The 26,922-nt window shown below is 54.5% G+C and overlaps 1 protein-coding gene across 22 annotated transcripts in view; it reads left to right on the forward strand.

The window, feature by feature from the left end:
* The window catches only part of LRP8 (LDL receptor related protein 8), an 81,720-nt gene that overhangs the window by 26,654 nt on the left and 28,144 nt on the right, over nucleotides 1-26,922 (forward strand). For 11 of the 22 annotated variants that reach the window (XM_055092564.2, XM_055092569.2, XM_034965500.3 and 8 more), the window contains exons 3-6: nucleotides 11,755-11,877; nucleotides 19,883-20,011; nucleotides 23,524-23,910; nucleotides 24,849-24,971. In XM_055092564.2, coding sequence (XP_054948539.1) covers nucleotides 11,755-11,877; nucleotides 19,883-20,011; nucleotides 23,524-23,910; nucleotides 24,849-24,971 — 762 coding nt within the window. The remainder of the gene's footprint in view (nucleotides 1-11,754; nucleotides 11,878-19,882; nucleotides 20,012-23,523; nucleotides 23,911-24,848; nucleotides 24,972-26,922) is intronic. The other 11 variants (XM_055092607.2, XM_034965508.4, XM_055092608.2 and 8 more) reach the window with 4 other exon arrangements.

Below are 26,922 nucleotides of genomic sequence, written 5' to 3' on the forward strand. Positions count from 1 at the left end.
GCCACCACGCCTGGCCAGTTCATGCGTTTTAAGGTCTTTGCTTCCTAATCTCTTAAAGTGGGTGGTGGCTTCTGCCTCACACCCACCTCACAGCTGCCCTGAGGAGCCAGGCCGAGGGACTGGGGATGGAGTCTCAAACCTGTCACTCAACTCCACACCCGCTAAGGACCAAGGGCCAGTCTGCTAGATTTCTCTTGGGCTCAGGGAGTATCCCAATCAGACAATTCCCTTGTTCCCCAATGCCCCCATGATCCCCACCTCTGAGCCGAAGGTCCTCAGGAGCCCCTGGCTTCAGGGCCCTCCCACTCTCTCCATTGAGCACCTGCCCTGAGCCACGTGCTCTGCTGTCCGCATCACCCAGCAGCACACCTGTCTCCCCTCCCGGAGCGGGTGCTGACTACACTGGCCCACACCACTCCACCCCACCCCCCACACCTCGAGCACCCTCCTTCTGTCCCTTTCACTCTCACCTTGTGAGGTAACCCAGGCAGGCCTTTGAATGGTACACATGAAAACCTGACTCCTCCAATGTCTAGGTGAGGAGGCTGAGGCACCAGAGGGTAAGGGGCATGTCCAATGTCACCCCAGAGGTCAAGGGCAGCCTGGAGGGGTACCCAGGGCTCCCGAGGCCCAAATTACTGAGACGGTCTGGAACCCAGGCAGGGCTTTGTGGAACTCCCCAGAGAAGCCCTGTGAAGGGCTTTCTCACACCGAGGGCCCAGCTTTCACTAGGAGAGACTGGGAAGGGTTTGCATCTCCCTGAGCCCTGCTTTATGACAGTGGCCGAGCCATGTGTCACTGGCTTACTGAGCTGCTGGGATGACTTCTGAGCCTAGTCCGTTCTGGTGGATGGCTCCTGAGGTCTCCCCTGGCCAGTGGGGCTGCAGATCTTCATCTCAGCACTGACGGCCAGGGTGGGCACAGCCTGGAAGGGGCTTCCCGTAGGCACTGCCTGGGTCTGTTTGCCAAAATACAGCAGCAAAATAAGCACCCCATGGAGACTCGAGCTTGCTAACGTCCTACCTTTGGTGTTGTGGGCCCTGGCTGGCCCTGGGCTGGGATCCACTCATTTCTGCTCTGTCAGAGGTGGGGGCATTTGGATGGGGGCATTGTCAGACACCATGAACAGCTGATGCTTGAGCTGGCCATCAGGGGTGGGAGAGTTTTGCCCATGGAGGTGGAAGAAGGGCTTCTGGCCTGGTGGAGCTGCGTGAGCAAAAGCACCTGGTATGAAGGCCAATGGCTTGTCCATAACCATTGAGTGGTTACTGGAGGCAGGTGATGGCCAGGGATGGGCCAGAGCAGTAGCAGGGCAGGTTGAACTGTTCCTGAGTGCCCTGCTAAGGCAGTTGGTCATATTCAAGGGGAGATGGGAAGCCAGCAGGCAAGGAAAGATGGCTCTTTGATTACGGAGAGGACTTTGGTAGGACAGTGACTACTGGCTCTGGATTTGTAGCCCCTGGAGCCACAGGAGTGGACTGTAAGGGACTGGGGACCAAGCCACAGTTCCCTCCCTCTGTCAGCTCACTCTGGGCCTGGTGGTGGGTAAAACCATACCTAAAAAGGAGAGGAACTTAGAGCTTATCTCATCCAACTCACCATGCCATGAAAGAAGAGAGCAAGGCACAGAGAAGGCCAGAGACTTACATCAAGGCCACAGAGCAGAGCCAGGCCCTCCAGGCCAGGAGTGGCAGACGGCCCATTGCTAACCCCATTCTCAGTGAGATATTCTTAACCTCTCTCCAGAAAAGCCAGCAGACTCCCTGCACAGGCCTCAGCGATATCACAGAGTGATACTTTAACCTGCAGACCTTCTGCTGGGCACACAGGTGGGCACAGGTGGGCAGAGGCTCCCTGGATGACCAATGTGAGGCTGGGGGTGGCAGAGAGCTCACACCAGCCTCCTGGGCACAGCCTGCCACACACTCCCTGGTGAGGAGCCCAGAGCCCAGCACAGAGGAGCACTCCAGAGAGGCAGCAGTCCCACACCAGGAGATGGATTTCCCAATAACAGGTGCTGCCCATTTATCACCGGGATGGGCCAGTGAGGCTCCTGTTAGGAAATGCTTCTCCTACCAGCCTAATTGGTGAAAGCATTTGCGTTTTTCACTAGCCAGGGCTGCTTCCTAGTGTGTGCAGTCTCTACCTGGTGGGCAGAGGAGAGGGTGCTGCAGCGACCCACTGCTGACATCAGAGGCCTGAGTGCCCTGCCTGCCTGTGGGTAGCAGCCAGGGACCCGCCACCCCTCCCCACACAGGCTGGGGTCATCACTCAATCATTTGCTCCACACAGGCAGGGGTCATCACTCAATCATTCGCTCCACACAGGCAGGGGTCATCACTCAATCATTCGCTCCACCAGAGGAGTGTCTGTGCCTCGTGGGTTCTTGAGTCCCTCCGGCCTGGCCTCCTTGGCCCTGACTGCAGAGTTCTGCTCTGGGAGCCCTGAGCTTCCCACTTGCAGTTAGTGGGGGCCGAGAGCCCAGAGAGGCCTGCCCCTTGTCACACAGCGTGTTGGTGGCAGAGCAGGGCTGGAATGAGATCTAGAACCTTCTCCTCAACTGCAAAAGAAGAAGCGGAAGAGCTGCCCCTCCTTCCCTCAGAGGGCTGGTGGCAAGAACAGGGCCTGGAATGCAGGGGTCCTTGGCAAGCTCCAAGGTCAGCCTGCCCAAGGGAGGCAGAGCTGTGGACCCATCAGCCCCAGGGGGCCTGGCTGGGGTTAGCCAGGAAGGTGCCCTGGTCAGAGGAGGCCACGTTTCCACTGGGGTAGGAGTGGAAGGGGAATGTGAGGCTGGGAGCCTGGCAATGACTCTGGCTGGAGGGCCTAAAGGGTCTCCTGGCCTTGCCTTCTGGCCTCTGGAAGCTTCTACTTTAAGAATGTCATGAGTTTTCTTCTAGCTGTTTCTCTGGAACCCACAATCCCAGTGCCAAAATCCAGGGTGGGGCTGGCTGGAGCCTGGGAGAGGGCAGGAACGTGATCATCTTCTCAGCGTGCTGCCTGCTCTCAGCAGCACCCCTTGCGTAATGCTTGGTCCCTTTGCAGGCGCCAGCCAGGGACCCCTGCTGATCCCATCCTGCCCACCTCTCCCCCATACCCACCTCCTCCCAGCCCCTCAGCTGTCACTCGTTCAATACCTCCTGCAACCACAAATCACTGGGACAGGAAGACGCTTTTGTCGGTCTGTCCCTCGGAGACGCTCTTCTTCCCTGTGGTGACAGGGAGGCCTACATACCCCAGCAAGGGCTTGGGCCTCCCTTGGTGACAGTGGGGCCAGGGTCCGGCAGTATCTGAGAGCAGCCGGGATGTACTGGGGCCTGGAGGAGGTGCTTGGCTGTGGGAAGCCCCAGATGACCTCTTTGGAAGGACTTGGAACAGCACCAAGATCCACAACCCCTCCGTGTCACGGGGTCACTAATCCAGAAGGTCAGCTGGAGGGGGCCCTTAGAGATGTGTTCACCTGAGGAAACTGAGGCCCAGAATGGGAAGGGGTGACACTCCTTCCACCGCTGGGGGCCCTGCCGCTGCCTCCCATTTTGTCTTTCCTCGGGCCTCCTGATCTTTGCAACCTCATTTTCATGCCTTGGTGTTTGGGGGCAAAGGTGGACCACTTGTTTCTTGGGAAATAAATAGATTTATGGTCTTAGGATCTGGCTTGGTTAGAATTGTGTAACTCCTTAGTGGAATGGGTTGGAGGAGAGAACCCAGAAAATTTTGAGGGAAACTCTTCCCGATTTGAAAGCAAAGCCGCCCTCACCAAAAAGTGCTCCTTCCGCTGCAGCCTCTTCATTCCGAATGGGGTGAATCCTTTGGCTGGAGCCCTTCGTGTGTCTCCCTCCTCCTCAGCACCTGCAGCTTCTCAGTCTCCCCAGGTGGGATGGGAAGGTGGGGGAGAGGGCGAATTTAGATGTCGCCTGCTGATGGATGATGGTGGCTTGAGCCCCAGAGCCCGCTGGGCAGTACAAAGCCATGCACCGAGTCCCGCCCACCACACGCGGGTGCTGGCTCCTGCACCCTACTGTCAGGACACTGTGGGAACCGTTCGCCTTCTGGGAACCGCCGAGCCTTGAGTAGTCAGAGACTGTCCGCATGTGGACTTCTGGACTCAGATAAACAGTTCCTTTCAGGCAAGGCATCAGAGGCTGCCATCCGCAGCTTATCGACATCTCCGACTCTGGCGGTAGCTGTCATGGAGTCTTGTCACAGGGGCTTAGGGTGCAAATCAGAGTGTTACAGCCTTAGAACCGTAGGTCCCTAGAGTGTCAGAAGCAGAGCCATGTGGAAGCTGTTTGCAATGTTATAATGGACCCACGGGATCTTTAAACTGAGGGCTTTAGGAACATCACATGTCCAAGGAGGGGTTAGGATTTGAATCCATTGCTGCTGGACCCCAGATCTGCTGGCGATGGAGGATTTGAATCCAGTGTTGCTGGACCCCAGATCTGCTGGCGATGGGCTCTGGGCATCACCCCCACCACCACTTCCAACCGTGCAGCTCCGTTTTAATCTGTCTTATATGTTGGGGGTTCACTTGGGAAAAGGGTTCCTCTGCTTAAAAATAGTTTTCCAGGCCCTGTGCTGAGCCCCAGCTCCATGCCAGGACCCGCCACAGCCTGAGAGGGTGGCTCTGGTAGTGGGACGGCCGTCAGGCCAGGGCCCCCGGGTGGGGTGCAGGTTGCTCTGGGCCACGGTCTCCTCCCCCTCTCATTACTGCTCTGTCGTTGCTGCAGCCAGAGAACACTCTGGGTCTGTCGTCCTGTTGACTGGGGTGACAGTTTAATAGTAGCTTCCTGGACTGTCATTTAAATCTGCCTGCCAGGTTAGTAGGCCAGGGGTGGGCTGGCACGCCCCCTGCCCCCACCCCGGATCTGCATTCTGCTGGAAGCGGTCGTCTTGGCAACGCTGGGGCATGGCGAGCTCTGTCGAAGGGTAACTTGGTGGGAGCAGCCCTTTCATCTCCCCGACCCGGGTACAAGTGGCCCAACTGCCTTAGGGCCAGAGCCAGGCCACCCTGTGCTGGCCCAGGCCTGGGAGAGGAAGTGGGAACATCCAAGTCCCTTCTGTGCACCCAGCTCTCCAAGTTAGGGGCTTTACCTTTGCTCTCAGCCTCTCAACTGCCCTAGGAGGGGAAAGAACCTGCCCCAGCTTGCTGAACAACAATGTTGAGCTGGAATCCACCTTTCTTAGGGGTCGCTGCTCTGCCTTCAGAGAACATTCTCTAGAGCCCAAGACCTGTCCACAGAAACCAGAGATCAGTCAGAGCCTGTAAGGCTGACAGCTCCCTCATCTCCCTGTCCTAGGTGGCTGGGTATCAATTCTCTCTGTTCTTTCCAGGGCCTTTCTCTAGACGTGTCCCTGCTCTGAGGATTGGGGTCTCCAGTGGGGTCCCTGCAGCTTCACTCTGGGCTCCATGCTCTGTGAATACTTTGTTCTATTTTTTATGGCCTAGTGGGGCTGGCCCAGAGACAGACGGCTAAGTACAACTACCAGGCTGCTGTGTCAACACGGGCCAGTCCCTCCCTTCTCTGCACCTCATCTAATCATCTGTAGGATGAGAGGCTTGTGCCCCAGCAGTGTTTTCCTAGGTGTGGTTCATTGGACCACTTGTTTCTTGGGAAATAAACAGATGTGGCATCTGAAAAAGGAGTTCCTTGGTTAAACAAGCTTGGAAGGCTGGAGGAAACCGTCAATCAGATATCTTTACTGCAGTCCTTCCCAAGGCCTTTATAAACCGTGGGCATCATGCATCTCCAAGGGGGAAAATAATAAGTGTCTATTCCAAATATCCTGGTGCATGGCCACCCCTGGGCTCTGTCCTGCCCCCTACCCCTCCCCTCCTAAGGGCCGATTTTCTGTCTTGCATGGCCTCACGAAATCCCAAAGGAAGCTCTGGCAGCCTGGAGCCCTGGGTTTTTTTGGCTGCTGGAGAGCAGCCCTGTGTTTAGCAAGAGGCTGGATGGGTCCCTGGGCAAGCTCAAGGAAAGCCAGGCCCCTGTGCTGGGCCTCTGCAGGGCAGCTTTGTGCACAACTTGGTGAACAACTCCACCAGGGTGAATGGTTCCCTGGCCTGGTGGAGCTCCAGGTCCCTTGCCACTCGCCTTGTCCCCAGCCCCTAATGGTCACTCTGCTCGCTCCTCCATGCCCCTAAGCCCCATTATCCTTCCTCCTGGAATGCTCTTCCCTGCTCTCTTCACTCCCACAGCTTGGCTGACTCCTCTTCCTTGAACACAGTGCCCCTCCTCTGGGAAGCCTTCCCTGACCCCTGGGCCAGGTCAGGTGGCCCTCGCCTGGCTTGCTGGCTACAAAGTGGGATTGGGAGTCATTACCTGGGTTCAAGTGCAGCCCTCCCACAGACATGTGCTGTGGCTTTGAGCAGTCACTTCTCACTAGGCCTTGGCTTCCAGGCATGCAACATGGGAGACCCACGTAGGGGGCCTCAAGACCCTGGAGTCCAACACAGCAGGACATTCGGATTGCCAAGAGGAAGCTGCACAGAGCAGTGCCCCTGGGCAGCCCGGACTAATCTTTATTTTGGAGCCTCCTCTCTGCACCGGGGCTCCACGATGCGTGTGGGTGGGGAGCAGCATGGGAAGGATGTATACTGTCTCAGGGAAGGATGTCTCTGGAGGCGGGGGAAGCCAAGAAGTGCTGAGTGATTCTAACAGTTTCACAGGATCACAGACACTGAGTGTGGAGAGGGCCTTAAGACTTAGTCAGCGCCACACCTCCATTTCCTGACGAGGAGGAGGCAAGCTCAGAAGGGTTGACAGATGGGCCCAGTGTTACACACATGGCAGCTGGGGCCAGGGCTGTGACTTCACACACCTCTAACTTGCACCTTTTTGCTTCTCAGTTCATAAAGCCCTGGGGCCATCCTTAGCTTATTTGCTTCTCACAATGACCCTGTGTGTCCCGTGAAGCAGGGATGGTATCCTTGAGTGCAGACGAAGAAAGTGCGGCTCACAGGAGTCCTGTAACTTGTGTAAGGTCACATAGCCTACAAGTGGCAGGGCGCAGTTTGATAGACCATGGACTGTCTGGCACTTTCCTTGGCCCGTGTTCTTGTTATAAATAGCATTTCCCACTTCCTTTGTCCTGGATTTCCCACTCTCCCCTACTCTACCCTGGGGTCAGCCCCTCCTCACTGCCCCTAGAATCCCCTAGTCCTTTGTGGCAGCCCATCTGTTGCCAAGGCACCAGATTATGATGTCGCAGACCCTGGTTGACTATGTATCACTCCTGGGCTGAGGGACTCACAGAGGTGGGCATTGTCCAAGGGGCAGACTGGCATGGGGGGACATAAATCCCTGGAAACAGGGAGCCATGGCCTTGAGCCCAGCTGGGGAATCACCCTGGGAACCAGAGCCAAGGCCAGCAGAGTAGGGGTCTGGCATGGCTTGCTCTGACAGCCTTAGAATGGCGGCACAGCCCTCATCTCATGGCAGGGCTGATATGGTCTCTTCACGAGGGACTATTGGGCTCATTGCACTGAATGGCCTGACACTGGGTGTTCACCAGGATCCCCCAGAAGAGTCTTTTTGCCTTTTGTCCTTGTGACAAAGCTGCATGGGAAAGCCACATCCCCACTTGCCCAGGTTCACCCCAAGGTGGCTATGCCAGGAGTCAGTCTCCACTCTGACTCCAGATCCTTCCATATGGTCACACTTCCAATGGGGCCCTCCAGCGTGCTTTAGTCTAGTCCCCACCCTGAAAGTGCTGTCCATTAGCAGAGCAAAAGCCGTCCCAGGCCTGGGTTTATTCTGCTGCACACTTCTGGGCACATTCCAGGAGACCTGAGAGATGTTTCAGTACATTTGAGGACTCTCTGGGGTCCTCATTCTTAGCCTGGTAACACTGAGATGGCTGAGGGTCTGAGTGGAAAGAGATCAAGCTTTGGCAGCTGCCACACACAGTTGAAATCACACTTCTGCCACCTAACACCCTTACCTCTACGCCTTAATTTCCTCTTCTGTACAATGGGATTAATAACAACAGCTACCAAGATAGCTGTGAGGAGTCACTGGGATATTGGGTGAAAGGTGCCAGGCCAGAGCCAGGGTGGAAAATCTCCAAGCTGGTCCAGCCAGTGAACAAATCTGTTCCCAAAAACACCACCAAATCTGTTGCCAAAAACACCACTCTCCCTGCAGCTGCCATTTCCTGGGCGGGGCTGACCTCAAAGCTGCCCTTTGGGACAGCAGTGGTGTTTTTGGCTGCTCTGGCCTCCTTGCCCAGTGCCTGCCAGGGCTTGGCACATGGAGGAGGACAAGATCACCCCCAGGCTTTCAGAATCCCAGGGAGGGCAGGGTTTTTGGGGGGTATCTGGTTGTCCTGTGCCCAGCAACAGAGCCCCATCATCACCTTCTTCAAGCCTGCCCTGCTGTTTTGGGCACTGTCTGACCACACATCCTTGCCAGACTTGCCTACTTGCTCTTAATTCCCAGAGACTGGGCTGGGCTGATTCTGTGTTCTCAGTGCAGAACGTAGAACAGAAGCAAGGTTCATTGAATGTGGAACTGAAGCTTGCACAGGGCTTTCCTACCTGCTGTAAGGTTTTTCTTCCACATTTGGTACTGCTGAATGTTTGACTGGGGAGCCGTGGTGGAGATGAGCAGGCATCTGACTGTGGGTTCAGACTGTGACCCTGCTCCCCCCAGCTGTGACCTTGGACATGTAACTTAACATCTCTGGGTCTGGATTTCCTCATATGTCAAATGAGTACATAGCAGGCCCCCTGCCATGAGGTTTCTTGGGTAAAAACACCTGGCAGAGACTGGCACAGAGGAAGCACCCAGTGAGTGTTAGAACGAGAAAAAGAGAAAACTAGGATATACGTTTCTTTTTTTGGATGCTGAGCTTCTTGTGGGGGGAAAACCACTGGTGTTCACATTAGGAAATTCCCCAGGTGCTGTGGTTCATATTGGTACTTACTTTAAGATGATTATGGACTATGATTTACGAATAGGTGGTGTTCACATCTATCATTGACGATGACCTCTCAGTGCAGGAAACAGGGAGGGCCTCTCCAGAGCCCTGGGCTGAGAGGCAGGAGAGCTGTTCTTATCCCTGCCGTGCTGTATTTCCCTTAGCCAGCCCCTTTCCCTTTCTGGGCCTCAATCTACCCATCTGAAGGTGGACTCTGATTCCTCAGGTTTCTTCTAGTTCTGCACGTACAGAGGCATTCTTCTAAGCAAAGTGTGAAGAAAACTCATCTTAGAATGCAGATGTACTGCAAAGATTCCACTGAGAAGGACAGACATGGAACAGATTCAGAGACACAGTCTCTCTCACCAAATCCTTGCCAGGCTCCCCAGAGGAGGGGGAGCAGGCCTGCAGCCCCAGAAGCACCCAGAGGGCCTGTGGGTAGATTTGAATAAAGGTGGTCCATGGGAGTGGCTTCCCAGGGAGAAGGCAAGCCCCAGAGCTGCAAGTATGGAGCAGAGGCTGGGTGGCTGTGCTCGCATTTAGCTCAGTGTCCCGCACTGAGACCTACCCCAAGCTGGATTCTTGCTGAATTTGACAGTCTCTGTGCTGCAGGGACAGGGAAGAAAGCAAACCATGTTGGACTCGCAATCAGTGATGATCTAGAGCAGAGGTCATCAAAATACAGGCCACAGGCCTGGCCTGTCACCAGTTTTTTGTAAATAAAGTTTTATTGAAATATAACCATGCTCACTCATTTATCTAATGTCTCTGACTGCTTCTGCCCCATAGTGGCAGGATTGAGTGGTGTGACCGAGACCATACAAAGCCTAAATAGCTACTATCTGGCCCTTCACAGAAAAAGTTTGCCAACCTCTGCCCTAGAAGGACATTCAGGGGACTGTAGGAGCTCAGGAGAGGCTACTGATCAAGACTGGAGGTGATACTTAAGCCCAGTGTGTAATGGAAAGAAGGCGAGAGGTGGGGGAAGGGGCTTTCAGACTAAAGACAGCTTGGGCAAGGTATGATGGTATAAAAAGCATGGAGTATATGAGGACCCACCGGCAGTTGAGGTGGGGCTAGATTGGGAAGTATGAGGAGGGGAAGATGAGGGAGCAGGGCAGGCTGGGGCCACGGGACTTCTAAGCCCCTGGGGAGAGGCCACATCCTAGTGGCCCCTGATGTTAAATCCATCCCAAGCTCATTCCAGGGGAGGACTTTGGTGGTCTGAGCGCCCCAAGGCCTGGGGTAAGTCACTGCTGTGCTGAGGTATCCTCTTTTAGGCTGAAAAGAGACCCCCCTGCCATCTTCATTTCTGGGCCTCCTGATCTCGAGCTACCACACCTGAAAGCTTATCTCTCACCAGATCACCCTCTCTTTTCCTGATGAAGAAACTGTAGGCCGGAAAAGGGCCATGATATGCTTGAGGATACAGAGCAAAATAGCACAGCAGTGACTCAAATCCAGACCTCCGGACTCCCTGCCCAGTGCTCTCTTCCTCACCTTGTTCTGTAGCGGGTCCTGGATGCTTGGTCCAGCAGGAACAGGGCATGTGTGAGTTCAATGCAGATTTGATGCAGATGAGCCCCCAATAATTCAGAGGCCTAGGGCTGCTACAGAGGGTGCAGGATGTCAGGGGTGGAGCGCTCAAGGCCCCTTCCCGGTCTCCAACACCCCCCCACCCCCACCACCTACTGGGGGTAGCCAGGCAGCCTCAGTTCCCCCATGGAAGTCCTGACAGGGCAACTGCTCTCCCCCAGGCCTGCTAGGTGCGCCCAGTGCTGTGCTGCTGCTTGGGAAGAAGCTGGGGCACCTTATGACATGGGCATCCATCTCTGTTTCCTCTCATTGATCTGGAAACTCTAGTTCCTCGTAGGACAAGACACAGAAGGCAGTAAAGAACCGGGCTGGGGATGGTACCTGCATTCTTATCTCAGCTCCGTAACCAGCTGTGAGCTCTCAGCCTGCTACTTCCCCTGTGTGGACACAGAACCCCATTCCTTCAGCTTCTAATTAAGACTCAAACCCTGAAAACAACAGTAGCTGCCACTTCTCCAGCATCTGCCATGTTCCTGAGTCTGCTGCAGGTTCTTCATACATTACGACTTCTTGTTGCTCCTCCTCACCGCCTTTTGTCTTCTTCTCCCTATTATATAGATAAGAAAATGTAGGCTCAGAGATTAAGGAACATCCTCAAGGTCACACAGATAGGAGGAGGAGGAGGAGGAGGAAGTGGGATTGAGATCCCCAGAGCAGTGTGGAGGTCACCCTGCAGGCTGTAGGCACCGGGGGGCAGGGACTGATTTGGGTGTCTTGCCCAGTAGATCCTCTTCCCACTGCTCTGAACACAAAATACGTCATTCATCTTGCCACAAAGGAATCATCTATGTGTAGGATTCATGATCACAAACTCCCTGGCACCTGCAGAAGGGACTTTGACTTCCAGTCCAGTTGGGGAAAGTGGGACAGGCAGGTAAAGAGACTGAGAACTGGCTGAAGGAGCTAAGGCAGCTGCTGTAGGGTATCAGGGAAGGCTTCCTGGGGACAGTGGCAGTGGAACTAGACATTGAGGGGAAGCAGGAGTGTGGTGGGGTATGATAAATCTTGTCATGCTTGCTGGATTTGAGCTCTTGGACTTGGAGGGCAGAGCAGAATGTCACCTGTCTTCACGCAGTGTTCAGATGCCTAAGGAATGAAGAAGCTTGTCTCTCCTGTCCTCTGCCCTTGGTCAGCAAGGCAGTCCATGGCCTGGTTTGCAGACCAAGCACATCCTGGTCGGCCCATCACCCTCCTGACTGCTCCCAGGCTCACCACGCTCTCTTCCTTGCCCTGCAGCCAAGAAGACCTGTGCAGACAGTGACTTCACCTGTGACAACGGCCACTGCATCCACGAACGGTGGAAGTGTGACGGCGAGGAGGAGTGTCCTGACGGCTCCGATGAGTCCGAGGCCACTTGCAGTGAGTCCTTCCCCTCAGTCTGGGTGGGGGTGGGCCTCAGTTTCCTCCTCAGATCTTCCTTGAGAGGCTGTGAGGCTCAGGAGAGGTGACCAGTTGAACACTCTGTGCCACGCACTCAGGGCGCTCCTGGTAAACAGATATATTTAGTTGCTGGTTTCTACTGACCTGTTTCTGGACTTTCTTCACAGCCCTCTTGTAGGTTGGACCCTGTTTCTGTGGCAGCAGGAGCTAGAAACAGCCCTGTCAAGCCCTTCTGCCCAGAAGGAGCCCTAGCGTGTCCTCCAGGCCTCCCTGCTGCTGTTCTTGAGGACCCCGACCATAATTCCAGGAGTGCCAGTGGCAGCTGGCGCTTCTTAAGCCTTTATCGTGTGCTAAGCTCTCTGTGTGCATTAATGCCTTTGATAACCACAGCAGCCTCATGAAGCAGATACTGTCATTTTCTGAGTTTTGTAACGGAGAACACTGAAGCTCAAAGAGGTTGAGTGACTTGCCCAAGGCTACCCAGCCAAGACTTTGAGGCTCTGGCCCGTTCCTCTACCCTGGGTGGGCCGAGCCTAGGAGCTCCTGCCTCCATGGCCAGCTGGGTGGTAGCAGAGGCAGGCAGGGGGAGGTAGAGGCCAGAGCTGAGCCCCAGGCCTGCCCCCTACACTCAGGGCTTTGTCTCTCCATGATTTATTTTCCAGGCCCTAATCCTCAAAGCAAACTTACACCCGGCAGGTCATTCCGTGACATTTGTTAAATTAAAAAGGAGATGAGAAGGGGGCGGGGAAGGACCCAGCAGTCCAGAGGCAGAGCTTCAGCAGCGTGAGCCCGAGACAAAAGGCTCAGGCGAAAGCATGTGGAGGATAGTGGGGCTGGCGGGGACCCAGGAGCCCCTCTTTAGGGGTAACAGTCGTCCCAGAGGCAGAGGTGGGGACAATGGAGACTGGAGTCCCATCTAACGCCGTGGCTGGTGATAACTGGGTTTCCTTGTCTCCTAGCAACAGAGCTACCAGTCTCCACATAAGAGAAAGAGAAAGGGAGAGAGAGAGAACAGAGCAAGAGCGGCCCCCACCCGAGACAAGGAGCCCTCATTTCCTCGTACAGCTGCTCCTGGCCTCCCCAGCCATGCCGCAGGCCCCATCCTTTCCTTACCCACCACGTGGCCAAACTCCATGCCGTCCTGAAGGCTCCCAGGCAGGAGGGAAGCCCAGTGCTTTGTCCTGAGCTTCAGAAGGAACAAAGCCCTGCCACGCCCACTTGTGACTTTCATCCTCTTGGCAACCTAAGGAAGGAGGAGGATCCCCATGTAGAGAGAAAGAAACTGAGGCTGGAGTCAGTTCTCCCCCTTGCCCAAGGCTGCCCAGCTAACAAGAGGCAGAGTCGTGTGCAGCCTGGAGTGTGTGCTTGGGGAGGGTTTGTGGCCACAGGGAGCTTTTCCCTCACTGCAGTCAGCCAGCTCCTCCATCCGTACCTCACTCCAGCAGATACTCCGACAATGGGGGCGGAAAGGGAAGGGAGAGGAGCCTCATCGTGGTTATTAGAGGGGGCTGCCTTGCTACCTGAGGGCTAGGCTCCCCTTCTCCCCCGCCCCACCCCCACCCCCGTCTCTATCTCTTTGTGTGGATGTCCCTTTTCATCTTCCATTCTGTCCCCTTCGGGGTCGCGCCCACCCCTGCCCTCTTGGGCTGCCTCCCTTCCCTGCTCATCTCCTATCCTCACCCTCCCTCTCACCATCTCTTCTCACTGCCCTACTCATGTGTCCCTCTGTCTTTTTCCCTCTTGCCCATCCCAGCACCTGCTGCCTTCCCATCCCCTGGGCTGGGCAGGGGCCCTCCTGCCTCATTCCTCCTGCCTCCCAGGCCCGCTTTTCACAGTTGAGGGATAACAGGAGGCCCAGAGAAGTTGATAGACTTCCTTCAAAAACACACAGCTTATTCATGGGAGGTCTCCCTTTTATGAAAAAAGACTCTTCGAGCTCTCTGAGGTTTCATAAGGCATCTATGGGAGCAGTAGCCAAGGCAGCACCCCAGGAGACAGAAGCCCAGCTCTCCTGTGGGCTCTTCCAGCTACTCACCGTGAAGCCCTGCATATCTTCCCACCTCCCTCTGGGCCCTGATCAGTAACACTCTGGAATTCCAGAATCTTCTCCATTCCTAGATTCCTAAACTCTTAGTATTCTGAGACCCCCTTTCCCCCTTGCTTGTGCTAGCTGGGGTGCAAGAGCCATGATACCCACTTCCTGTGTTACATTGGTCGGTGTAGGCAAGGCGGAAGACTGCCTGGAGGAAGTTGGCTAGAGTGGGAGCTCTGGTCAGGGTCAGGCAGAATTTGGGGCAGCAGGACCTGATAGCAGGCTTGCTCACTGCTTCCCAACTGAATGAGAACCTAGCAGCCAACCTGCTATCCATTTAATTGGTGTTGCCATAGCAACCTCCACGGCCCACCAGGTTCCTGGGGCTGTGCCAGCTCCCAGGATGGAGCCCCATTCCCTACCCCTAAAAGAAAGATTATAGGCAGTAAAGTGTAGTGAGTTTGGAATTGGATATAGTTGGGTTCAGGTCTTTTAACCTGTTAGACCTCAGGCAAGCTGCCCAGTCATCCTGAGCCTCAGTTTATTCATCTGTAAAATGTGGTAATGGTACCTGCCTTAGAGGGATTGTGAGAATCAAATGAAAGAATGCAAGTATCATCGCTGGAGTAAATGGCAGTGTTATTTGTATTATTATATTTTGGCTGCAAGCCCTCTCTCCCCAACACAACACTTTGTTAGATATTAAGATGTTAGATTCTTATAGTGTTAAAATAGTGTCAGTGAAGGGAGTTGCATTGAGTGGGAAAGGGATTTGAGAGAAGGTCCCAATTCTTGTGTTTTCCCCGATTATGTTGTCTGTCCCTAGCTGGCTGGGGTTTCTCCCAGCTCTGTTTCCCTCTGGTTCTGTGTTCTGTACCTATCAAATGTAGCCAGGAGTCACAATGGAAAAGCCCAGAACATTTGCCTAATGGCAATAGCATTTCAGCTCTAATTATAGCTCACTTGATTGGGGACGGCTTCTGACCCACCTTCAGGCTTCTGTTGGGAGGGGTGAGGGTGGGGGAGGGGAGGATGGTTCAAGGTGAATTATAGTTCTGGATGCTATTTATTTGAATATGGAGGCTTTTTCATGCATCTTAGAACCTTTCCACCTGGGAGGGGGGCCTCTCTGATTAACCAGGCTCATCTTCCTATTATAGATCAGAAAATGGAGGCCCAGAGATTTTCTGAGCTCACTCAGTAAGTTAGGGACTGACCCAGCTAGCAGCATTTTGCCTGGCCTTGACTGAAGGAACTTGGTGTAACTCCCCCTTCTGCACCTTGGGTGGCCCCATGCTGTGCTTCCTGTGGATTGAGTGACACTGGCAGTTCTCACCACTGGAGCCTCTGGTCCCTTAGAGCTGGCAGTCCCCATTTGGAGGTTATCTGCCCCTGAAACTCACGTGGGTTGACACTGTAGATGCGTTCCCTCAATGGGCAGCCGCCAAGTACTTTCATTCTTTAACAGACATTGCCCTTTTCGTTAATTTGTGAATTTATGAATTGGAGAAAGTACCAATGGATTTGAATTTCTGGGGCAGGATTCTCTGGGAATTTAAATGCCTTTAAATGCCGTGAGCCACTCCAGGATACAGAGTTTCATGAAAAGCCCCCTTGCCAGCTTTGGAGGGTTCCTGTTGTCTGAGAGACAGTGGGATTCTTCACTCCTGCCTCTCAGAACCTAGGGTACTTGGAGAGCAGGCCAAAGGCATATGGTCCCCTCCAGGGGCATCTGTCACAGAGGGAGTGGCTGTCCTGGGATGGGGTCTGCATCGCGGTGGACCATGTGGACTTATAATGTGCATTCCCCAGTGGTGACAACAGGCACGTCCCCAGCCATTGGCATTTGCACTTCATGAAATAAAACAAGGGCAAGTGTTTTCTGAGCTCCTAATTTGTTCCAGGCTCTGAGTGTAGGGATTTCCATATGGTTCCCCTTTTAAGCCATCCACCAACCCTAGGAGATTATTCAACCCCATTTTCAGATGAGGGGAGCCAGAGTGCAGAGAGGTTCAGTAGTTGCCTAAGGACCTTAGTTTTAGTAAATGAAATTTGGATCCAGGTCTGTCTGACTCTAAAACCCAGGCTCTTTCTCCTACATCATGCTGCTGGGGGCCCTTGGGCTTCAGTTATCCTGAGAGTGGACATCAGATGGCCATCGTGCAGAACCTGCCCAAAGGCTCAGTGAGTCCCCTTCCTCCAGTGACCTCTCTCTGGGCCAGTGGTGCCAGGGAGACCAACAGGGTCTGCTTGATTCTCTTGTGCAGTGGTTAGGTGCAGTAAGTTAAGCAGTGTGTTTGGACCTGGGATGGAAGTCCAGATCTGCCTCTCACCACTAGCCTTTGAACAAACAACTTACTCTTTCTGGGCTTTACTTTCTTCATTCATAAAATGGAGGTAAGAATATCCACTTCATAGGGTGATACCATGTGTCAGTAATTACCCAGACCAACTTCCCAGGACTGTGGAGTAGAGAGGCCTGACCTGCGACCCTGCGAGCCAGGCTCAAGTCCTACCTTTGGGGAAAAGCTACATCACAGGAGAGATGGTGAGGTTCCAGGAGAGACAGGAATTGGAATACCCAACTGCCAGTAGCTGTGTGACCCTAGGCAGGTCCCTTTTGCTCTCTGGGCCTTGGTCTCCTGCCACTCCAAGGGATGTTCATCAGTGTGACCTCTGAGATCTCTCAAGTCCTGGCATTCCAAGAGCCTTGGCTCTTTGAGGGTGGAGGGCTGTTATCAGGCACTGCTGAATCCTCGAGAACCTATAATTAGAGCTGTCTATTTAGGGACACAGCAAATGTCTTATTAATTATAAAGAAAGGAAGCAGACAGATTGTTTAATCATTGTCCTTGCTGAAAGGTTATGCAATTAACTATATAAATATTCATTAAAAGTTCAAGCAGCCGCTTGCTGCACTGGGGTCTGTAGAACCTGGAGGTCCACCCTGGAGGTGGAGCGTACAGCCAAGGGCCCTTTCTGTCACCTGGGCTTTTGTGAGGAGAGTTTGGGGATGGTTCTGGAGCATGCAGGGTTTGATGGAAGGGCAAGGCTCTAGTCATAGGAACCCAGGCTCGGTCTCTCGCCTGCTGTGCATCTTTGGGCCAGTTACTTGGTCTCTCTGAGCCTCAGTTTCCTCATCTATAAAATGGAGTGCTTACGTGCAGGACTGCTGCCCTGCTGTAGTGCAGTAAGTGGCCCAGGTATGTGGTAAGTAAGTGGCCCAGGTATGTAGTAAGTAAGTGGCCCAGGTATGCCACTTATGTGGTGACCTTTGTGAATGGCACCCCCGGAATTTGCACTGGCAGCCCGCAGGGCCTGCTTACCTTACAACAGACATTTGTTGCTCACAGTTCTGGAGGCTAGGAAGTCCAAGATCAAGGCACCGGCAGTTTCTGTGTCTGGTGAGGGCCCGTTCCTCATAGACTGCACCTCCTTGCTTCATCCTCACATGGTGGAAGGGGCAAGGAGACTCCCCCTGACCTCTTTTGTAAGAGTACTAATCTCATTAAGGAGAGCTGTACTGTTATGGCTTAATCACCTCCTAAAGGCCTCACCTCTTAATGCTATCACATTGAGGATTAAGTTCCAACATGGATTTTCAGGGGATACCAACGTTCAGACCATGGCAGAATGAAATGAAAAAATATAAAATTTTCAGCACAGAGCAGCCTGACACAACGTAGGTGTTCAAAAACTGGGACTCCTCTCCTACTCCCTTGAGAGGTTCTGTTTCCTGAGGCCTGGCTTAGGGATAAGTAGTTGCTTTGACCTTCCATCCCATTGCTCTCTTAGGGGCTTGCAAGTGTATGGAACATCTGTATCACTTTTATCGTAGTGAATTGAAAAGAGATGAAACATCCCTTGTCTTCTATGCTTGCAGAATGTTAACCAACCCAGGGGTTCCCAAATAGAGGTGCATGGGAATCCCCTGGGTTTTGGTGGGGAGTTACTAAAATGCAGATCCCTAGGCTCTGCCCTAGAAGTCTGGATTCAGTCGGTATGAGCTGAGGCTCAGGAACCTGCACTTTGAGTAGCTCCCTCACCCCCCATCCTTTGATGAGAGGACCCCAGCAAAGCACTGGTCAGCTTCAGCTTCCTGTGTTCCAGTGGGGCCCAGAGGGGAGGTGCTTACCTGGGGTCCTGCAGTGTTGGTGATAGAGGTACCCTGGAAGGACCCCATCTCCCAACTCCCAGTTTCCCTTCACCACCCTGCACTGCAGCCCCAAGGTGGCCTTATATAAAAGGCCTTTGAGGGTTAGTACTTTCCAGAGCTCAACCTGACAGTTATTTGCTCATCCATCCCACAAGTCTGCCAATCCTCGAGCAAGGGAAATTTCTGTGAAATGAATACCAGGAATCCTGTATTCCCAAGGGATTGCCCTGTACTCATGAAATGCATTCCTAGGGATAACGTTGGGGACCTCACTTTCAGGGGCCTAAGATGCTCTTCTCCCATGGCAGTAGTGGTGTCCAGGGACCTTGACTCAGATAACCTGCCCCCCTCCCCAGCTCATCTGTGCCCTTTTCTGTATCCCTTGTGGTCTCTCATCCCAGCTATAGAAATGGGAAGAGGAGAAACTGGTCTGAGATCAGAGAGCAAAATGGAGGGCGAGGCATGAGTAGCCCACTGCCTCCGGGGAGAAATGGATTGTGCCGAGTCTCCGGCATCAGACACAGCTGACTTTCAGTCAATCCTAACACTGCTCTTTATCAGCTCTGTGACCAGAACTTGGTGCCTACCACCATGTTTGTCACACAGCAGTGCTCAAATACTCAGTGAATAAGCAAAATTCAGAGTCATCTGGTATGTGTGGATAATCATAGTAGGTAACATTTAGTGAGCACTGGGCTGGGTGTTCTTCTAGGTGCTTGCTTTACAGACATTAACTTAGTTATCATAACAATCCTATGAGAGATAGTATTATCCCCACTTTATTGGCACAGAGATAAGGATTGTTGGCCAAGGTCACATAGTCAATGAGTGATTGAAGTAGGATTTGAACCCAGGCAGCCAGGCTCCAGAGCCCATGTTCTCCGCCTCTATGCTGGAGGCCAGCACATAATCCTCTCACCCTGCTGGCTTATTGTGAAAATTAGATGGAAGTGTCTAGCACCATGCCTGGCACATCCTAGAGACCACGGAGGTCGGGCCTCCTGCACACCCTGGAAGGCTGAAGGGAGCCAACCACGGAGGTCTGAGATGCATCTGCCTTGGCTGAGCCTGTCACATGGGTCCAGCAGAAACTCATGATAAGAGCTGTCCCCAGCCTTGAATAGGGTTCTCATTCTTCCTTCCAAATTGAGATTCAACCCTGGGGCTTCAGGCCCCTGATTGAGTCAGCCTCTGATTGCGGCTGCAGTAATTATAGCTATGCAGTCCCGCTGGGCCCTGCCATGCAGCAGCTGCTCTCAGCAGCAGGATCAGCACCATCACTCGGGGAGGGGGCTTAGAGGCAGGCCGATTGGAGCCGTTGGGGCCTTGGTGAGCCCTCCAAATTTACAGGTTCCAATCATGGAGTCACTGATCTGGAAGGCAAACTGAGGCCCAGCTGGGGCATATCTCACCTAAGGGCACACAGCTGGGAAATGGCAGAGAAGAGTGCAGGGCATGGTGGCTCCATGTTGCCGGAACTTAAAGTGGAGGTTTGGAGGGATGAGAGGTGTGGCCAGGAGGGGCAGGCAGAAGTCAATGGATCAAAGGGACTTGAGGGCCAGGGACCAGGGGGCCATGAAAGATGTTATGTAGAGAAGGGTCAGATTTAGGATTTGGAAATTCCTGGCACAGACAGAGGCTTCTTCTCAGCTGATGAAACTGAGACATGGTCCAGAAGAGCCCTGATGGACTCCTAGGGCCTTGGACCAGGTGGCTGGAACAGGGTGGTAGGACTGGTTGGCACCATGCCCTGTGTCCCCCTTGGCTAAGCTATGCATGGACGTCTGTCTCCACAGCCAAGCAGGTGTGTCCTGCAGAGAAGCTGAGCTGTGGACCCACCAGCCACAAGTGTGTACCTGCCTCGTGGCGCTGCGACGGGGAGAAGGACTGCGAGGGTGGAGCGGATGAGGCCGGCTGTGCTACCTGTGAGTCTGGGGTCAGATCCCCAGGGTCTGCCAAGCATGGTCAGGCAGCCTCAGGGAGTGGCAGCCACTTCTGGGGAGGGGGCCCAGTTCCCCGTGGGGCTTGGTGGTGGAGAGGAAAGGATAATGATCAGGACACTAGTAATGGCTAGATTCTATGGAGACATTGTCTTCTTTCATCTTCACAAGCACCTCATGAGCAGCCATTATCATCCCCATCTTATAGGTGAGGAAACTGAGGCTCAGACAAGGGAGGAAAAGTACCCAAGGCTGAGTGATGAAACCAAGATTCAGATTCAGGACTGGACAGCAAAGCCCATGAGCTTTTTTTACCATGTCTGACATCTGCTCATCCATCCCACAAGTCTGCCAATCTTCGAGCAAGGGCAGGGGGACCAGGGAGGGTGCTGCGTGGAGAAATGGTGGTGGTCTGAGTCAGGGCGCCAGCAATGCTGGGGGGAGGGGGATGGATTCCTGAGGTGTCAAGGACGACTGTTGCTGAAATCTCAGATTCGAGCACAGACGTCACAGGGCAGAGAAGACATTCTCAGCAGCCTCGGCAGGGACAGATGGAAGTGGTCACTGGGACAGTTCCACATCACTGAGCTTCAAACACAGGATTATCTCCTTCCCAGGGAGCAGGCCAGCAGGGCCTGGGCCAGTGGGGAGCATGGCCAGGCCTCACTTTTTCAATTCGAGGGGCACCTACTGTGTGCCAGGCCTGAAGCCAGGCTCTGAAAGGGACAGTGAGGTGAATCCTACACAGTCTTCCCTCTGGGAACACATGATTAGTGGGGGAGACAGACTGGCTGTCGCTACTAGGCTGTGCGGCTGGGCTGAAATACGGGCGGTCACCCTGGAGGGCTTGCCAGGCACTTGCCCATCACTGCTGCCTACTCCCCTCTGCCAGCCTCTATATTTGCATCCTATCCATCTTTCCTGGCCCAGGGAAAATGCCATCTCCTCCAGAGGTGTCTGAGTCGTCACACTTTAAGATTCTAAGTCTGGAATTTGATGTGTCTGAAGCAGGAAGCATCTGGGTATGGAAGGAGATCCTGGCTGGGAACAGCAGTTTCAAAGTCCCAGTGATGGCACTAGCTCACTTCCTCAGCTGTGATAATTTTGCTGGGACTCACTGGCTAATGAGAATCCTCTTTCCTCTTTACCAAGCCCCATAATCAGATGATTCCTCCAATATGAAGGCCACTACTGCAAGGGATAGGAGTCTCTCCAACTAGGGCATGTTGGAATAGGAACATTCCCCATTAATTATGGGAGAGAGAGGTGTCAGAAGGTCTTACTGGGCTTCTATGCTATAGCTTCCACCCTCCTAGGCAGAGGAAAGAGTCCTCCCACCCCTCATCTCTCAGAGCTTCTTCCGTTTGTGAGTGCTAGGAGTAGGGTCTCTCGGCCTACGTAGGCCTGAGAATATGGATCTTAAAGTTACTGTTGGCTCCAAAACCTCAGAGAAAACTCAGTATGAAGAAGCACTTCCTTGCCATCCAAGTCTTCAAGTAAATTTAAAAATTAAGGCGGGGCGTGGTGGCTCATGCCTGTAATCCCAGCACTTTGGGAGGCCGAGGCAGGAGGATCACGAGGTCAGGAGATTGAGACCATCCTGGCTAACATGGTGAAACCCCACCTCTACTAAAAATACAAAAAAAAAAAAAATTAGCCGGGCGTGGTGGCTACTCAGGAGGCTGAGGCAGGAGAATCACTTGAATGCAGGAGGCGGGGTTGCAGTGAGCTGAGAGCACACCACTGCTCTCCAGCCTGGGCGACAGAGCGAGACTCCATCTCAAAAAAGAAAATTTAAAAAAAAAAAAAAAAAAGCACTTCCCATCAGAACTCCCAGAAAGCAGTGAGTCCACCCTCCCTGCACATGCACAAGCTGGGTGGGGACAGGCAGGAAGGGAGCTCATCTAGGTGTCAGCGTAATCTTGAGGGGCAGTGGCAGTGGCAGCATGTGCTTTTTCCACCAATGCCCCAGTGTCTCAAAAGCCCAGGAGGGGAAAAAAATTCAACTGTCAGACACTTGGTAGAGCTGTCAGAAACGCATGACACGAGCTACCTACCTGGTGAAACTGAAGACATCACTCTATTTTATCTTCAATAACAATGAAAATTCACGTTTTTCCATCAGAAAGTGAAAACACAGACTCTGGGCGCCCCCACGTGGAAAGATCTGGTGCTGCCACCACCACATCACCTTTGGCCACAGCCACTGCATCCGTGCCCCACCGGGGCCTACCCCCATCCTGGGGCCAGGTCTTGGCCTGTGTGTGGACACACAGGAGGGAGGGAAGTGAGGAGGTCACTGCCCTGAAAAACAGCTGGAAAAACTCCAGGAAGGGAGGAGAAAACCAGAAAAGCCAAGAGGAGGAGTCAGAGTAGGAAAGAAAAGCCCCAAACGTGAGTTCTGGTTCTCTTGTTGTCATGGACTGTGTGACCCTGGGCAAGCTGCTCCTCTCTCTGGGCCTCAGTTTCCCCATCTATAAACTGGCAATAGGGCTGGCTGGCCTCTAAGTTCCTCCCGGCCACTGAACTCAGACTAGCCTACCAGAGAGAAGCCCAGAGCCCCAGGCAGAGCCATGACGTGTGTCCTTAATTACTGCACATCCCATAATTACACCTCATACCTGGGCCAGACCAGTTCCATCCACTCCACACCCACTCACTACAGGGAGCTCTGTACCAGGCCCTCAGGACAAAGGAGGGACACCCCCAGGCAGTGTGGATTCTTGGGGCAGATTGAAAAGGACATGAAACTCAGATGCCTGCGCGACTGAGGGGCTCAGAAACGAGGGCAGAGGCAGAGATTTCCCAAGCGGGGAAACGCCAGGGTGTCATGGAAGAGGTGGAATTTGGGCCCTTGGAAGATGAGAGCTCATCATTGCAAAATGTAGAGACAGTGGTGGGCAAGAAGTAGGTTCCCAGCAGATGGAGCAACTTGAGTAAAGGCTTGGAGGTGGGAGCCTGTGCACTGGGCCCTGCAAATGGTCTAGCATGGCGGGAGCTGCGAACATTCAGGAGTGAGGTGATGGAGCCACAGGACTGACCCAAGAGACGCCTTGGATACCAGGCCAGGGGACTCAGGTGGAACAGTGCATGTTATGCTATGCATCGCTATGCTATGAGGAGCCAACCCCAGACCCTGGTCCCTGGGAAGGGTCAGTGTCATTTAACAGATCATGTCCTGGGACCACAGCAGGGTCCTTCAAGACAGGCAGTGCTCTAAGGTTTCGGAATCCCCCTCCTAGTCCCACCATGCTCATGCTCATTTACCCCGTGAGGCCTGGGGGGCTCACAAAGGGCAGGTGTGTTGCCCGTCACCTAGCATGTCCGTGTTGGAAGCCCGCCTTCGCTATGCCTAACTGCACGTCCACCATTCAGCCCCCAAAGGGCACTTGTTCTGGCCCCCGGGTGAGGGTCGGAGCCCCTGTAGCCGGACCAGCGGGGCCCCAGGTCGGCCGGGGAGGGGGTCGGCGGGCCGACCGGCTCTCTGTCCCGCGCAGTGTGCGCCCCGCACGAGTTCCAGTGCGGCAACCGCTCGTGCCTGGCCGCCGTGTTCGTGTGCGACGGCGACGACGACTGTGGTGACGGCAGCGATGAGCGCGGCTGTGCAGACCCGGCCTGCGGGCCCCGCGAGTTCCGCTGCGGCGGCGATGGCGGCGGCGCGTGCATCCCGGAGCGCTGGGTCTGCGACCGCCAGTTTGACTGCGAGGACCGCTCGGACGAGGCAGCCGAGCTCTGCGGCCGCCCGGGCCCCGGGGCCACGTCCGCGCCCGCCGCCTGCGCCACCGCCGCCCAGTTCGCCTGCCGCAGCGGCGAGTGCGTGCACCTGGGCTGGCGCTGCGACGGCGACCGCGACTGCAAAGACAAATCGGACGAGGCCGACTGCCGTAAGCCCCCTCCATACCGCCCAGCCCCGCCCAGGGATTGCGGATCCGCTACCCGATCCGGATCCGTCAGGTGCAGGCTTCCTTTCATTGCCTTACCTGAATACATTACCCGGGTTTACTACAGAGGAGACCGAGGCTGGGAGAAGTGAAGTGACTTGTTTGAGTTCACGCAGCTGCCGGGCTGCGGAGCTCAGGTCTAATTCCAGAAGCCTCCACTGGTACCTGTGTCCCTGCTGTGAGCCCTCCCAGTCGTACTTCCCACCCCCATCCCCCGAACCCCTCTACCCAGAAACCTGGCAGGCTCAGGAGCTCCCCCCATCTCTTTACCTGCTAGGCCTGCTCATTCCTCAAGGCCTGGCCTAGACTCCTCTGACCTTCCCAGCTGGGCTGGGTCCCTCTGCTGGGCAGGTCCCCAGCAGCCTTCTCTTATAGCTCATCTCACACTGATGTCCCCATCTGAGCATTCCTCACCCTTGCTCTGCACCCTGAGCTCCTAGAGGATGAGGAGGCTCTTAGGAGTCTCTAGGCTCCCACCCCCACCTCCACCCCTCCCAGCACAGCACCTGGCACAGGAAGGTTTGCTAAATGGATGAAGTCATTAAGTAATGAGCACCAAGACTCAAAAGAAGGCCGTGTGTCTGTTCTGAGGAGTGGCCCTGGAGAGAGGCAGGGACAGGGAAACAGGAGATCTGGGTTTAGTCCTGAATCTGCCAGCCAGAGTGCTGTGTGACCCTGGGCAAGGCCTTCCCCCTCTCTGAGCTTCAGTCTCCCCATCTGTACACTGAGGTGCCTTGGCCAGGTGTCCTTTGAGGACTCCTGAGTTCAGCCACTGGTTCTGTTTTTGCTGGGGGTGGCTACGGCATGGGGATTGGGGTGGTGGGGAAATTGTCCTAGCACCACACTGACTCTGATCCTCTCCCCTTGCCCTCTCCTGGCAGCACTGGGCACCTGCCGTGGGGACGAGTTCCAGTGTGGGGATGGGACATGTGTCCTTGCAATCAAGCACTGCAACCAAGAGCAGGACTGTCCAGATGGGAGTGATGAAGCTGGCTGCCTACAGGGTGCGTGTGGTCAGGGCACAGAACACATCCTCTGTGAGGATGCCCTAGGCTCTGGTGACTCTCCAGAGGGCAGAGTTGGGAGGAGTTTCCCCTTGGTCCCCAAGATGCATTTTCCCCCAGAGCATCACTTGCACCTAAATCACCTGGCTCCCTTTCCATGGGGTCCTAGTAGCACCAGAACTGGATTTGTAAGGACTTTGCCAAAGCTGAAAGACACCTAGGGGGACATGACAGAGCACTTGGGAAGTCCAGCCCCCACCACTTGTCCAGGTCCCAGCTGGTGAGTGGCTTCCCTCACTAGTTCCCAGGCTGAGCAGAGGCTGAGTCTTGCTCCCCAGGGAGCCCCTTTAATTCTCAGATGGTTCTTCTGGTCACCACCTGCCCTCTGCAGGAGCAGGGACCCTCATTCACTAGTCATCTTGGGGAATGGATAACAGGCTGGGCAGTGTAGCAACTTCCCCTATCCGGGGTCCATGGGGCAAAGTCCCCCCAGGAGATGGTCAGTCCAGCCTCTAAGGTCTCTCTAGAGCTGCTGCCTGGTCCCTCCTAGGACCTGAGTCCTGCAAGATGAGACGCAGATCCCCACAGCCCTGCCCAGCTACATGAGGCTTAGCCTCCTAATCATCCCTGGGATCCTGTCCTGTGAGCAGAGCTTCCTCAGGTCCTGGATTTACCTGTCTGTCCTGGGCCACCCTCCAGGGACCTGTGAGGGACTGGAACTGGAGCTCTGCTTGCCTCCTGTGGGCCCCAGCCCAGCCCTTCTTGTCCAAGGTCTCACAGGCACTGTCCACTCTCTTGTCCGGCCCAACAGAGTCACCTTGTGAGGGTCCCCGCAGATTTCAGTGTAAGAGTGGCAAGCGCGTGGACGGCGGGAAAGTGTGTGATGTGCAGAGGGACTGCCGGGACTGGTCGGATGAGCTTCTGAAAGTGTGGTGCGGTGCCTGTCTACGCCCACTGGCTGGACTCAGTCTCCTACCATCCCCCTCCTGGTATCTGGGCTCGAGGCCCTCCAGTGCCCCCTGCCCTGACACTTTCTGCTCTGACCCTCTCTTTGGATTCATGTGCCGTCCTATGGCTTCACGTGGGGCTTTTCGCCCCCAGGCCTCTGGTCTACATCTCTACAAAGTGCTAAGAGCTTGTCCATCCCAGGTACTAAAAAATTATGTTTTCTCTCACAAACTTGGCCTTTCCTCATTCCTTCCCCGTTCAGACCTCTGAGACCTTCTGGAACTTTCTCTCTTCCTCGGTGTTCCTGCCCTGCTGACCCAGCCAAGGCCCTGGGCTCTGAGGTCTTCTAGCCCCTTGCAGAAGACCCAGCAGAGGGAGAGGTGGGCACAGCAGGCAGGCAGCCAGGTGAAACACATCCCAGGGCCACTGCTCAGGCCATACCTGTGTGGGAGTAAGGCAGGCCTTGCAGCAGGAGGTGGCACCATCCTAAGCCCTGAGGAGTTCGGACCTGATGGGGAGACCAGACTTGCAGGCCAGACTAAAGCGAGACCTGGATGGAAGTGGCTGCCCTGATGTCGGCTACAGCTGTCAGGGTGGGTTCCAGGCTAGAAAGAACAGAGGCTCCAGGCTGTAGGTAGGGTGGGCATCCCAGAGAACATGCTAGAAACCCAGTGTGGACTCCAGGAAGGTTCATGAGTTTTTTTGTTTGTTTGTTTGTTTTTTGTTTTACTGTTCCCAGGTTAGGGCTTGAGGGAGATTTGACAGAGAAGCCCTGGGAGGACAGAGGCTAGGTCAGTCCCTCCCTCTCCTGCCTCCTGGCAGACTGTTTCCCCAGCACCTCCCTCCTGGGTGCCTAGAGGAGGTTCATCCTCCTGAGCTTCCCAGGAAGAGCATATTTCCTCCCCCTTTTGAAGATTAAAAAACTGATTGTGAAAGGAAGAGTAGTTGAGTGAAAGTGACTCAGCTTCTACCTGAGCTGGCAGGAGACAGACACTCCCTCTGC

Source organism: Pan paniscus, chromosome 1 (assembly GCF_029289425.2).
Source record: "Pan paniscus chromosome 1, NHGRI_mPanPan1-v2.0_pri, whole genome shotgun sequence".
Lineage (NCBI taxonomy): Eukaryota > Metazoa > Chordata > Mammalia > Primates > Hominidae > Pan > Pan paniscus.